This window comes from Schistocerca americana, chromosome X (genome assembly GCF_021461395.2).
Source record: "Schistocerca americana isolate TAMUIC-IGC-003095 chromosome X, iqSchAmer2.1, whole genome shotgun sequence".
Taxonomy (NCBI): Eukaryota; Metazoa; Arthropoda; class Insecta; order Orthoptera; family Acrididae; genus Schistocerca; species Schistocerca americana.
Window position 1 is genome coordinate 900909959 of NC_060130.1, and position 15759 is coordinate 900925717.

A 15759-nucleotide genomic window follows, 5' to 3' on the forward strand; every position below is an offset into this window, starting at 1 on the left:
AGGCAGTTATTTCCCACATCATCCTCATTCTGAGAGCCACAGCTTCAAGAGGGGTTTGAAGGAGCACAGGTTCACTGCATACTGAGTTCAAGACATGGACACAAACTTCATCTGACACACTATTATAGTCACTTCAGTTCTTGTAAAATCCCCTATAGCCGTGGAGTGGAGGGGTCCGCATTTTTGGGAACCGGGTTTCCTCAAGAGCAATGCAGAAAGTAGGCTTAAGAGTTGCTGTAGCTCAGCTAGGTGGTGGAAAAAGCCTCCACAATTCCACTGGAGAATGACATTATCGCGAGGCTGGGAAAGCATGAAGCGTGCAAGGAGGCAGGTTACGCCTCAGGGTCACCTGCTGCGACCAACTGAGTATTTGTAGCCATTTCTATGGTGGATGAGGCATCAGTGAGATCCAGGTCCACAGACCGGCGCAAATGTCTGTACATGCAAAAGATCGCTGCAAATGTGATGTATTCACACGACACAAACCCCAATCTACTACTCACCCGCCATCTGTCGGTGTAGAAAAGAAATATCAGTGGCAAGCGACTACGCTCCCCGTAAACGTCAAAAATTTAATTCAGTTATTTTGAAATATAGAAATGGAGGAAGTTCTGTTGTGGTCTGTTTTCGCAACTTGTGTTGCAATAAACATTCAGACCAACCGCAGGAAACAGAGAAAGCGGTGAAAATGGTGTAGACAGTGGCTGCTAAAGCGAAAGCAGTTTTCTCACGTACATTTACTGCGAGAGTTGCAGGGTGAACCTGTTTTGTTTTACATTACCTCGTGTTCCATTTCCTGGCACATTGACACTCCAATTTCATATTCAATTGTACTCCTGCTTGGTCTTAGCGTTTCTTGATCACTAAGAAAGCCAAGGAGATCAAAATACCATAACATTGGCTGGTATACTTGATCTACTCTTACACCAGATCTTCTAGATTTCTGAACTTTGGATAACTCTTTTCGGTAAACAGTTCGCTGACAGACTTAATTTACTTGACTTGCCTTCATGAACTCATCCTTCAGGACAGCGTAAATAGCTTCACATGTGTTGGGTATTATTTTATTCAACGCTTGTTTCGATATTGCAGTTGAAAATTCCAAATCCTTGTAGCTCCTTCCTGTTGCTAGGAATCTTAATGTTACCGCTAGCCGTACATGAGGAGAAATTGCCTTTCTCATATAAGTATATTTTCTCATAATATGAGGGGTTACAAGCTTTAAGAGATAATTATAAGTTTCGACATCTATCCGCAAATAATTTCGCCAGTTCGCAATGAATTTATTTTTTTAACTACAGTTTCTCTGTTTTCCTAGGCGTCAACTGCTCGCAATTTTTCAGAGCATTGTATGCTGCTGTCTTTTTGTCTCGGTCACTATATTCTTTACTTTTAATCTTCCACATACATGGGTGGTTTTTTATATATTTCAATGAATTCACTTACAAACTCTCGAGAACACTGACGAGTATCAGCCATTTTAATGCCCTGTGCGCACAAATACAAACACTAGATGGAGCAAACAGCTGTTTCAGGCCAGATTTGCGGCGATCTCCTGTCCACACGCTCCAACTTGTCTGCGCAGATGTGGTTTGAACCCACAGATTTGAGAAGTTTCGCTCAAACATCCAACTCCAACTTCCAGGTTTGCACACACCTCAGGTTGGTGCAAATCTTCTGTCCACACGCAACGATCTGTCTGCGCAGATGTGATGTGCACAGACATTTGCACAGACAGATCTTTGCGTATGGACGGGCCTTAAGATCTCCACTGCATCCTCAGATGCAGAATTGATAGGGAGTGGTGGTGATGTGGCCACCAGAGGGTCCTGTTTCTTAGCAGCCTTCTTCTTAGTTGGCTTGCTCTCTCACTTCTTGTCCGCAGTCTCGACATGTGGCGCTGGAAGTGCAGCGGGAGGACATGTGCACAAACCTCCAGCACCTAAAGCACCACATATGGGGAGGGACGTGTATGGTTTAATATCACAGTGGTAAACCATCACCTTAACCTTTCCAGACAACGAATCACCCTCAAAAGCCAAGTTGAAGGCACCGGTAGCAACCCTGTTGTCTTTGGGTCCCCTGTAAATGCCCCATATGAAATGAGCACTCCACTGTTCTAAATTGGCACGGAGCTCATCCTCAAACTGCAAGAGATCGTGATGGAAAATGATCCCCTGAACCATGTTGAGGCTTTTCTGGGGAGTGACAGAAACAGAAATATCACCCAGCTTGTCACAGGTGAGTAACACTCAGGATTTGGCTGGGGATGTTGTCTGAACAAGCCTGTGCCGTTCCGCATCTTGGACAACACTGTCACTTCTCCAAACTTATCCTCAAGGTTTTCAATGAAAATCTGAGGCTTCATAGGTAGAAAGGAGTCCCCATCAGTTCTGCTACAGACTAAAAACTGAGGCAAATATGGCTCTCTCCCTTCTGTAGCCCTACGTTCCTCCCATGGTATAGCGAGGGAGGGCAACGATTTAGGGTCGTGCCTGTCAGCATTGTATTTGATCTTGCCCTTCTTAGAGACTGCTGGTGCTGTACAGTCGCCAGCAAGAGATGACTTAGTCCACTTCATTGTGGGTCATCCGCCCTGATGCCACCCACTCCGATCAGGGGCTCTCCCCATGGGCGCCACCCAGTCGCAGCAAAAGCCAACTACCGTGACGGCCGTTGCCGGGAGTCCTGATGCCCCAGGAAGACAGGCATCTATTCCTTGGCATACGTGGGGAGTTTACAGCTCAGGCATCATCAGCAGTGTGATCCCCGAGTTGCAGGGGGCTACCACAAAATGGGTACATGACAGCCGCACCACAACGGGCTGGCTACCGTGCTGGATATTGGGCGCAGAGTAATCCAATATTGTCATGGGGGCGAAAGAGGACAGGAGACACTGGAAGAAGATGACATACCCCACAAAGCGTCCTCGCCCAAATAGTTGAATCACAAGTGGAGATGCAAAGCCATGACAAGAGACTCAGGACATCTAATCTAAGGGCACTATGGATAACTCGTGCACCACGTAAGGTGTCCTTCCCCTTATGGCCAACACTTCTGTAGAATTTTGAAAGTGGCAGATCAAACCATAGAATGGGACCTGAACTCATAGGGCCGAAAAGTGAGAGACTCCTTTTAGTTGCCTCTGACGAAAGGCAGGAATACCTTGGGCCTATTCTAACCCACGAACCCACAGGGGGACCATCTTCATGTGGTGTCGTAAGAACTAAAGATGATTGAGTAGGATACTACACTAAATTAATTAACATTAGAAGAGCTGTTAAGGCTGTACATCATCAGTAGAACATACCTCCATTGAGCATGACAAAACCGCACAAGTCACATTGAAAAATTAATGAATTTATCCAACCTGTGTGGGTGGGGATGTAAGATATGGGGTCAAGCAGTATGATAAGTTAAAAAGGGCCTGACCAGACACAGAATTAAATTCACAAATATGTACTCATACATGGAAAACTGTCACCTCACGATCTACTATGAACAGCCAGAGATGTGACACGGGCTTGACGAAGCCAACATCATAGCATAAATGACATTACAAAAAACTGAAATGCCCTCTGCCAAATTGCAAAAAGTAACTTACCATATAACCACTGGCAGCTGCATGTCGAATACTACCAGCATGATCCATATAGGAAGGCAAAGAATACCTAGGGAATTCAGCTGCTGATATCCATGTCTCACGCCCCGTACTGTCTCACAAAGTAACTCAATACAGATAACGCCAAAACAGCATTACTAAATGAACAGCATACGGCTGTAAGACATATGAAGTGCAATGCACCCGACAGTCTTCATGCCTCACCCACGCGGACACTCAGACAACTGGATAAATTTGTTAATTTTTCTACGTGAATTGTACTGGTTTTTTTTTTTCTTCATTTGCAGTTAAGGTGTGTTCGCCTGATGGTTTACAGACTTAATGGTCTTTTAACGTTGATTAATTTTTTTAATGTATGTAGACTGAAGGGATGGATGAAAATTTATACCAAGCTCGGAATTCGAACCCAGATCTCCAGCTCACTAGGCAGATGCGCTACACACTACACTGCCCTCGCACAGTGGCTTTGCACAACAGCACGGACTACCCTGGCATGCATCCCTCAGCCCACTTGATATTCTCCCTAAACTCAAACAGCATAGCAGAGGCTCACCATCTGTATTGGAATAGCAGCTCAGCATCGAACAAAGTTGGGGAATCCTACTTGAAACCCAGACACAGGTGCTTTAATCAAATGAAACTTTATGATTCAGAGACATTTTCAAGTCTCAAACATCTATGATGTACATATGCAGACACAAGTGACAAATGAAACTTTGTACCAAGATTTGAAACTGTCTCCTGCTCACTAGGCTGGTGAGCTAACCACTACACCACTCTGGCAGTGCCTTGGCACAACTGCACTGACTACCCTAGATGGCTCCCTCCTCAATCCAGTAGCCACTATGCCAGAGTGGCATAGGGGTTAGTGCATCTGCTTAGTGAGCAGGAGATCTGGATTCGAAAACCAGCCTTGGACAGTCACCAAGAAATGTACCATTTAAACATAATACACAGAGCTGCCACCGTAACTTCACAGCAGGAGCGTCGAGCGGACACACAGGTGAGCAATGGAATGAGGCTTGCATACAATATTACACAATACTATATTAGCTGTTTTTCATTAGGCCTCTGTGGATTCATCTGACTTGAAACATGCTTCAATCTTAAACAGAGCCCCTTTATAGTTTTTATAACATATGTCATATGCACCATATTTACTCTACTGTACAGACAGTAACTTCATGCGCGCGTGCGTGCGCCCACACACACACACACACACACACACACACACACAGAGAGAGAGAGAGAGAGAGAGAGAGAGAGAGAGAGAGAGAGAGAGAGAGAGAGAGAGTAAAAACCACCAATGTTTGTAAGTCCCGTTTCTTCCATTTTGTGGATATTAAATATTACCTGCTAATAAATACAACCGTTTAAACTTACTTTCTATCCCTGATAAAGGCAAATTTATGTCAACATAAATAACAGAAAATCTAAAACATTGATAACTCTTATCAATAATAAATATTTAACAACTTGAGAAAATGTATTTTAACGATTATCATAATGTTTACTAAACTATCTCCAGCAACAGACTTAAGAGAACAAAAGTTACATGCTTGGCAAGCATGTTGGACATAATGAGTGTGCACACTGCAGTCAGTGCTCTCTCCCACTGTTCACGATGAAATGACACTTTTGTAATGCACTTTACATCATATCCAGCAATGATGGAACAATCAGCACAATGAAGTAATAGTAATTTCAATGAGCTGAGTGGCACAGTTTAAGGGATCTTCGAACCTTTTTCTGGCAGTTATCACTGTGCAAATAAACAGTACTTCTATGAACATGACAATTGTTCAATTCTATGCTCTGCAAGAGATAGTGAAGAGAAAGAGACATAAATTCTTATATGCCACTTACAATTTACTGAAATTCTTCACAATTAATGCAATTACTATCTTGATGATGTGGTGAAAAGTTCAAAGACCAAGCATTAGACCACATTATGTCATAGCTCCTCCTGAAGCCAAGCTATGAAAAGTGCAATTCAGTTCCAGAACTCAAACAATACAACCCAAATATGATCTGGATTTGCACAGTACTAGAGAAATATCAGCAACATACTCCAGGTGTATTTCATCACTTGTAAGAAAACATATCAGGTTGGCAAGTACTACATTTCAAGTCCCCCCCTCTCCCCAATTATATACTTCACACTGTAAAATTAAATGTATTAGCTGCAGGAAGCAATTTCATGTACTTTATGTACAGTTTAATGAAGGTTACCCTGCCTAAAATATTCAAGGGGTAAAATAGCCTCCTTTTCAGATCTCCAGGTGGGGTCTACTACGAAGAATGTTGTCGAGAGAGAGAGAGAGAGAGAGAGAGAGAGAGAGAGAGAGAGAGAGAGAGAGAGAGGAGAAAACCTGAGAGACAGGAAATTAATTATTTTCAACTTATCCATATACCACTTCTTTAAAGTAGAGGGAAAAAAATATAAAAAATGGTAAGGTTTACCAATGGCATTCTAATTCTAACAGATGTCTTGAAAAGAGGTTACACGATGAACATAAAAAAACGTAAAACAAGAATAAAGTAGTGGGGTCAAATGAAATCAGGCAATGCTGAAGTACTTGGATTAGGAAATGAGACATAAAATAATAGTAGATGAGTTAATTATTAGGACAGCAAAGTAACTGATGGTTGGCAAATTAGAGGGGATATAAAATACAGAATGGCAATAGCAAGGAAAAAAATCTTTAAAAAAGAGAAATCTGTTAACATTAAACATAAATTTAAGTGTTACAGAATTATTTGTATGGCATGTAGCTTTATATGGAACTGAAAAACTGACACCACGCAGCACTGACAAGAAGAGAGGTACATTGATTAACAAACAAAGACGTAGGTTATTGAAATGGGGAGGAAAAAGCTTTCTGACACAATTTGACTATGACTGAAAACCACAATAACAACTACTTAACTTTCAAATTAGATGCAACAGTGAAAGTAATGAAGAATTCACGAACAGTTAAATAGTGTAAGCTACTTCTTTGCAACATCACAATATGGCTACAGTTAGCAAAAACATGTTTTGTGTTTGTTACATGGTGTTATCAGGGCTAAAAAGGTCGTCATTTGTAGACTGTGTCATTGTATTTCAAAATGCACTCTATGGAAAAAAGGAACACCACACCACGAAGGAGTTATGCAAATTTGTCACAAATCGTGCAAATTTGTCACAAATCGATACTCCTCCAGATATCGAAGGTAAATGCAAAATTATAAACTTTGGCAGCTAATGGGTGCATGTGTGATACTGCAGCACAATTTCACTCCGCAACTGGCAAGGATGTAAACAGGGGACATGTCGGTACCAGGGCATAAAGTTTTTGCGAATTCCACACCGGAAACTCAGATGGACAGTGGATATGCCTCACAGGCAGGCAGTTGAACAATGTGACATATGTCAGCACTTAAGAGAGGATGTGTAGTTGGGATAAAAGTAGCCGGTTGGACTAATCAGCAAATCACCCTACATTTGAATAGGAGCAATGCCACTATTCAACAAAGGTGACAGGAAGGTGTGAATCATGGCCAAACACATAATCAAGAAGAATGCAGTCAACTTAGAGATATGACAGAACATGAGGACCAAGCAATAATCAGAGAGGCACTCAAAACCATAAATTGACCATTATCATTGATCCAATGTGCAACTGGTACTTCAGTGACCACAAGGACCATTAATAGGTAGCTCACAGAAAAGGGGCTGAGCTCACAGCACCCCTTGCACCATCTACCATTGACCTATGTACACCAAAAAGAGCATTTGCAGTGGCATCATGCACTTTCAGCCTGCAATCTCATAGACTGGAGTAGAATTACTGTCTTCAGTGACTCTGAATTGAGGCTGATGAATCCCACTTTGCCCTGATGACCAGCAAAGACAAGTCTGGAGACAAACCAGGCAGAAGTGGCATACCTGCCTGTCCACTGCCTGCCATACAATTACGAGTGATAGTCTGGGATGCCATTTTGTTTCATAGCATGATCCACTTGGTTGAAATATGCGGCACCCTTATGGCACAGTAGTACGTCCACAATATTCTACACCCCATTTTGTTGTCCTTCATCCAGGACTTACATTTCAGCAAGATAATGCTCCTGCTTGTCTTTGTATTTGTCAAACCCTACCTTGGCCAGTAAAAGAACTAGATCTCTTCCCAATTGAGAACATTTGGAGCATTATGAGCAGGGCTCTCCAACCAGTGATGAATTTTGACGATCTAATGCACCAATTGTACAGAATGTGGCACAATATCTTTCAATCACTAGGACATCTAACAACCCTATCAACCTATGGCAAGCCGAATAACTGCTTGCATAAGGGCCAGAGGTAGATCAACACATTATTGACTCACTCAACTTGTGAAGCTCTTTCTCTTGAATGAAACAATCATCCATTTTTTCTGAAGGTGTAAACATTTGTTTGCCTGTACATGTAAACCTCATCAATTGATTTCCGTCCCATTCAGATAATTCCTTTGTGGTGTGTCCTTTTTTCTCTCGGGGTATATAATTACAGACAATTTAGAATACCTAAAACAGAGCAAGAGACAAATGGGTTCACTGTAAGCTGTTACAACAGCCTTCATTCAAACATAACTACTAGATCCAATTTATAAGACCTCTCAAATTTCAAACTGAAGTTGTGTCCATGAGCTGTTGTTATGTCTTTACTCAAATAACAATCATAATATGTGTTTGTGGAGGAATGGCTTATTTCATAAGGAGGTCATATTTATACCCCACACCCATCCACCCTTACTGCCTGTAATCTAAATGTATCTTTCTGTTACACACCCTCGGAAACAAATAATGAAAAGGGTCACATTACTTTGAGCAGTTTTCGTGAATACTTATTATTTATTGCTTATAGTTCTTCTCAAGCCAACAATACTTAACCATCATTACCACAGTTTTAGATTCCAATAATTTTTTTAAATACACTTTCTGAGACCATCAATTATGTTGTGAAGCAATTTCTTTAAATATGAATAATGGTAATGGAATATCAAATACATTTAGCACTGTCACAAACTGTTCCCAGTAATTAATGGTCTACTCTTCAGTAATCTGACTGCTCCCTACACATCTACACAGCAATTTCTCCAGTTCTTCCCCCACTACTACTCCAGGTGGCACACCATCAAATTCACAAACATTCTTCATATTACATATTGTGTAACTGAATGTTGGACTTGGCTACTGGGTGCTCCACTTGATATGGTTTTTAATTATACAGCCCCTTATATTTGTTCACTAATATCTACATAATATACTATGACAAAATAGCTTCGTCACTGACATTCCAAAGAGTTGAGTGGTAGAGGGTGGCAACCAATCATAGTTGTTTCTTAAGTGCTACATTCTTGCAGTGTTACATATTCCGTAGATACATGCTCAGCCTTGTCAAACACATCTGGCTGCATGCAAGCAACATTGCTCCCTGTCCCCACCCCTTGCCACTACCATGTTGTAATCACAATGTCTACATCTACACACCACAACCCATGTTACAGTGAGTGACACATAGCACATCTAATAACACCATCATTTTCCACCTTCACAGTTCCATTAACGAATTTTGCCTTTCGATAAACTCAGTTGGTTGTAATGACAGAAAACCCTGCAAATTAGTCCAAGGTTTAAATTAGGTTGCAATGTGATAATTTGACTGAGAGTTGAGTCAGGCACAATACGAACATAAAATACATGTTGTGACAACCCACTGATCTTTATTACAGCTTGATAATTATGTCTGTAATTAAGACACTTTACGTTGTAGAAACTATAACAGAAAGATACATTCACAGCATGTGATAAGAGACAATTTTCATGAATTTTGTTGGGTGTACATGTATCACAACAGACCATGAAAAATGCAAGAAAAGGAGGTGCCACTAGATAACTCTTACCCTAAGTTATTATGTTGGAGCTACACTCAGTGTGAACCGATGACACCAAATTCAGCTTTAAAAATACATGGAGATTTCCATCCGTTATAGCAAGACACAGTATAAAATGTAAATTCTATTTGATTTGATAATTAATGCCACATGTTTTAATTTTTTTTAACATTACTGCATTCGTGCACATTTCAATTCTCATGTTCAAACATTGTACATGAGAAGTCCGACTTGACTGTCAGTTGTCTCAAAGCAGAAAGCATGTTCTTTGTGATATCTGTCACTTAAGAGTTTATTTAAACACACTGACACAATATGTCAAGTAACTAATACCCACAATATACTTCAACTTAATTTTTTAAATAAAATATTTTACATACCAGTGTTACATACAGTCCTATGCGACACACATATTAACAAGCAGCTAATCTCTCAAATGTTAACTGTGCATGAAATGATTATTATAGCTTAACAATCTGCCAAGTAAAAGCGATCATGATATCACTGCCAATGAGAATAACAAAAAATTACTTATTTTCAGTTTTAGGACTGGTATTGTGTAAGAACCTAGTGCTATCTGGCAAGAGAAGAACATTGAACAGTCAATGTAGTATTCAAAATTTGGTCAAAACCTTCATATATTTATAAAGACTGTGTTTCAAAAGTGGTCCACATCAAGGGACCGACTCTGTACTATAAAAACAATTCATGAGACAGCCCGCAAACTCCGAGTGAAATATATGCTGCAAAACTGCACAGTTATTGCTGGTAATGCAGTAACCATCACCGACACAGTCATCAAGACAAAAATATTCCATGTGAGAGTGCATTACAGGTAGCAAGAGTTCTGTTGGCATGGTAATTACTAATAGAACTCTACCACCAAGTACAGTTGGGAAACTTACTTGTTGAACAAGTGGTTGTCCACTTTCAACTTGGAATAGGCTCGGAAATCATCTGGCAGTAGCATTACCGGGATCGTAACATGACTTAGTTCGTTAATCTGAAAGCATACACACTGTCAATAGCAACAGTAAAAGTATAAATGAAGGGTGGGAAGTTGCTTAACACAATATACACACGTCAACAAAAGACCACATCACGTTTAGTATTAGAGATGACAACAAACTGACGTAAAACATTTTGTACTATCTGAATATAAAATAATACTTACAGTATGATTCACACCCCACATAAATACTGACAACAACGGTTCATTGGCCCTAAAGAGCTTGACTTTTTGATGTTTAACTCTAAAGTGTTTTTTCTTTAGTTTGCTCAAACCTCCTTGAACTTGAGTGACGCTCATTATTATATTCACTATTCGCACTACAACAAAAGTGATTGCACACTAAAGTTCTCTCACAGAAAACTATAAATAATGCATTTCGTATTTATGTGTGAAACCTCCATCCACAACGCGAAACAACTGCATACACCGCACTATGTCATTTGTTTGGGAACCAAACGCACACATCTAATCACATCTCATTGTTTTATTTTGGTTGCTAACTGCGTCAATCCCAGATAACTAAGAAACTAATCAAAGATATCCAGTATCAACATTTTCGTGGAGTTCAACAACCAAGAGATTTTGCAGTCACATCACAGTGAAAATCAATTTCGCTTTTTCAAAGATTTTCATTAAAGCGTAAATATTCATATCACTAGAGGAGCTTTCTTTATGCAGTCCTTTTCTATTATTGTAATTTTCAAACCACAAACTTTGCGTAAGTTAATAGCAGCGGTAATAAATATTGTTTTTCGAATACACAAAAAAGACTCGCTTTCAATTTAAATTCTAAACTAAACGAAAGGAACTAACATCTTTAATTTCTATACAAAAATGGACCAATTGCGCTCGAAGTTACACGAATTGTCATTGCCCTCTAAAACTCAATGGCGTTCTATCTTAACAATATTTGCTGTTGGATGGCCACCAATTTCAAAAATTAGTGACATAAATATCCCTTAGCGAGCAGCAGATAATAAATTCAATCTGTGCATGATTTTCGTTCTGTCAGTACTATCATTATCGCAGTCGAAGAACAGGTAAAATATGAAAAGGATCAGTGGAGGTGTTGACTTTCACATTTTTAATGAATGTTCCAGCTTGCATAGGGGAATATACATATGTACGTAGGCACTGCAGTTACATACATAAATCACGACAGACAATGTGGATTTAAAACGTTGTACTCTAGATTATATGGTCAGTGTTCAGTAGCTTTCCTAAATGATATGATCAAGAGTGATTTATGATAACAATTACACAATAAAAAAACTTCTGATTGAATATTCCCAGGTAAATTATATACTGAAATTTTCAATACAGACTCACTGGAGCCGAAATATTCGATAAGACTGCCGTTCGGAGTCCAACCTAGAACAAAGAAGCAACAAATAAGACTGAAACATTTAAATATTTTCGTAATTAATGCTTAGGTTATACAGCACAAGCGTTGGACATGTACTTACAAATCTTACATTTTCGACAGAAAACAAAGGGTGTCAATACTAAAGAGACGTGTACTAAGCTATCAGGCATCATCCAACTTGGATGATAACCAATAACATGTGGTGTCCCTCAAGATTCCATCTCAGGGCCTTGACTTTTTCTTGTATGTATGAGTGACCTTCCATCATTAACATTTCCAGATGCCAAGTATGTATCGTTTGCAGATGATACAAACATTGCAATAAATAGTAAATCAAGTACAGCTTTCGAAAGATCTACTTATGAAATTTTCATCGACATTAACAAATGGTTATTAGCCAATTCGCTCTCACTAAACCTTGAAAAAACATACGATATGCTATTCAGAACTTGTAAAACGTTTCCTGCCAGTATATGACTATAATTTGATGACAAGCAGATAGAAGAATTTCACAGTGTTAAACTCTTGGAATTACAGCTTGATAATAAATGTAACTGGGATGAGCATACCATAGAACTGCTGAAGCATCTAAACAAATCTCTATTTGCTACGCAAATGTTGTCAGACATAGATGATATAAAAATAAAAAAGCTAGCATACTTTTTTTACTTGCATTGCATAATGTTATACAGGATTATTTGTGGGGTAACTCATCAAGCCAAGCTCAAAACTATACCAATGATGCATGTATGTTATTGATAATATGACATAATACTAATATTTCTTACCTGATTTCTGTACAAATTTTGTGCAGTAACACAATCATTGTAAATAAGGGCTGTCATTTTTTTTTTTGTATTTGATGATATGTGGCCTATGAACTATCATGTGCTCCTAAGTGTATTGAACATTTAATATCTGGTGACAGGTTTTGTGTCCTTTTAAATTTAATAGGGTTAAGAATTAATTTTTTGGCCAATTCCACATCCACAAGGGCAATTTCATTTGTGATCTGTGCATGGTACATTAGCATTTCTGTACTTATTTTGTCAATACATATTTTATATTCTCTGCACTATGCATCTACTGCAACGAAAGGTACATCTAAGCTAATCTAATCTAACAACTACTTCGTTTTGCCAGTAATCGATAGAATAATATACCACATTTGGAAATTGAGCTACGGGCGCAAAAATATGCCTGCCGATTTTATTGCGCTGACACGTTAAGCATGCGCGTGCCCAGTCGTGGCAGTCTTTCTGTATCCCTGGCCACACTACTTTGGCGGATACTAGTCTTGCTGTTGCTCGGATTCCAGGGTGAGAAAGATCGTGTAAGGCCTTGAAGATCTCTCGGCGGTATTCTTTTGGAATGTAAGGTCTTTGTCTTCCTTTCTTCACATCACACCAAATTCCTTCTGGCGCATTCAGAATCGAAATGCGTTTAAGCTGTAATGCCGTTGACTGGCCCTATAGGAGACGGCACAGGAAAGGATCATGTTGTTGTGCTGTTGTTATATCTGACCATTGTACGGCGTTCAAACTAGCACAGTTCCACGATAAGCAGTCTGCTACCAGGTCGTTCTTCCCCGCTATGTGACGTATATCCGATGTGAAATGCGTGATGTATTCTGTCTACATTGCCGTGGTGAAGCAGGGTCTGTGTCACACTCTAAGATGGCCACTAGCGGTTTATGGTCTGTGAAAATTGTGAAATTTTGCCCTTCTATCGATGAACGGAAGAACTTGACTGCAAGGTACATGGCTAACAGTTCACAGTCGATAGCGCTCCATTTTTTGTGCCTTTGGTCCAAGGTTTTTGAAAAAAAAAGGCGAGTGGCTGTCATTACCACTAAGTTCCTGTTGCAGTAACACTTCTACTGCTGTCTGACTTGCATCGACCATAATCACCAAGGACGAATGTACTCTTAGGTGAGCCAGTAAGGTCACTTGTGACAAATGTTCCTTTAATCTATGGAGCGCTGATTCAGCCTCTGATGTCCATGGTATTACACGGTTTCCTGTAGTATTTTTTCCTATGAGTAGAGCCGTGAGTGGTTCTTGGGCTGTCGCTAGTTGAGGTAAATGGCGGTGGCAGGAGATGAACATGCCGAGGAATCAGCGAAGTCCTTTGTATGTTATTGGGAGGGGCATCCGTTGAACTGCCTCCACACTTTCAGGCAGCAGTGACAGACCTGCTGCCGAGACCACATATCCGAGAAATTTGACTGCCTGTTTCCCAAATGCACAGTTTGCCTCGTTAACTAAGACGCCATAGCGTTCAAAACGCTGTAAAAGCAGCTGCAGGAGTTTTTTGTGTTCTTCTGTCGATGAGGAGAAAACTAAAACATCGTCAATGTAGCAAAAAACGAGTGGCAGCTCTCGTAGCACTTCATGCATAAACTGTTGCCAAGTTTGGGCCGCGTTTCTAAGATCAAATGGCATAAAGTTGTATTCAGACAGGCCAAACGGTGTGATCATTGCAGTTTTTGAACATTTGCTGGTGCCATTGGAATTTATAAGTACGCTCTCGCACTATCACACTAAAGATGGTAACATTGCCGATATTAAAATTGAAATCCATCACATTGGGAACAGTATACCGATCCGGAATTGTTCGAGAATTGAGTGCCCTATAATCATCACATATCCTCCAAGAATTGTCTTTTTGCGAACCATGTGGATGGATGAAGCCCACGCACTGTCTGACCTAGTTACTATACCTGTCACCAAAAGTCGATCAAACTCCGTTTGCGTCGGACGGAGACAGACGTCTTGGACGGAATGCAACTGGTTGGCTGGGCTTCTTGCGGATGTGATACTGTGTCTTGTGAAAGCACTTCCTGGTGGCGTTCGCCGGGCTAGTAATTGCTGAAAAGCGTTGAAGTATGCTGCGAAAAGATGTGTCCTTCTATGATGTTGTCATATTACCTACAACAAACGAATCGTTGCATTTGAGAAACTTCTTCTTGCGTGGCTCAGACATGTGTGTGTCCCGCATTGTTGTAAGCACGAATTAGTAGCGACGCGTTCTGGCACGGAGAAAGTGTTAGAATGACTGGGCACTTCGCACTGCATTTGCCCCGATGCGGGAGTGATGATTGATAGACAGGTTGTGGCGCACAAAATTCTTCCATCGGTCATCGTTCGCCTTGTAGTATGAGAAACGTTCCGATATCCAGGAGTAGATAACTGCAGACGGTGAGCTCGCTCTTTCGCGCAGGGCTTGCTCGATGAGCTCCGTGTAGGTGAACGGCGGCTTCCGAGGTCCTGTCGGAGTGTTCAGGGAAGCCACGGCCGGTGGTGGACCCGGCTTGCAAGCTTCCACAGGTCGCCTACTATTAGCTGGACGATTGCATTGGCCATTAATGGAGCCATTTGTATTGAACAGCGAATTCACATTGAAATTCAGATGCCACGACAAATCACTGTCTGTATCGCCAGGCTGAGGACTTCTGTCGGCAGGGCAGCCGGCGCTGTGCTTCCTAAATCAGTTGAGCTATTGATATATGTTTCGATGATTTCTTCTTCTTTCTGAACCTGACTAGTTTCAGAAATTGTTACTACATTATCACTATCTATCCAGAAACAATTTTTTTCCGCTTGCAAATATTGCAAATCTATCTCTTGCATATCAGATGCAATCGATACTGTATTGATGGCTTCCCATGTTCCATCGATCACAATTAAATCTAAACGAGTTTTTTGATCATTATTTTTGGCGATGCCTACACAGTTGGAAGATAATGCAGTGCGTTTTGCTCCAATGTTTGGCATATCATTCACTCTCAGAACGTGAATGTCTTCTATAAGTTTTCTTTCATTTCTCGAACCTAAATGCT

The 15759-nt window shown here is 40.5% G+C and overlaps 1 protein-coding gene across 3 annotated transcripts in view; it reads right to left on the minus strand.

The window, feature by feature from the left end:
• LOC124555190 (phosphatidylinositol 5-phosphate 4-kinase type-2 alpha) overlaps positions 1-11188 on the minus strand; it is a 107416-nt gene extending 96228 nt beyond the window's left edge. For 2 of the 3 annotated variants that reach the window (XM_047129033.1, XM_047129032.1), the window contains exons 1-2: positions 10715-11188; positions 10446-10543 (exon numbers count right to left, since the gene is read on the minus strand). In XM_047129033.1, coding sequence (XP_046984989.1) covers positions 10446-10543; positions 10715-10849 — 233 coding nt within the window. In that variant the 5' untranslated portion in view covers positions 10850-11188. The remainder of the gene's footprint in view (positions 1-10445; positions 10544-10714) is intronic. The other variant, XM_047129034.1, reaches the window with a different exon arrangement.
• Positions 11189-15759: the final 4571 nt, after the last annotated feature.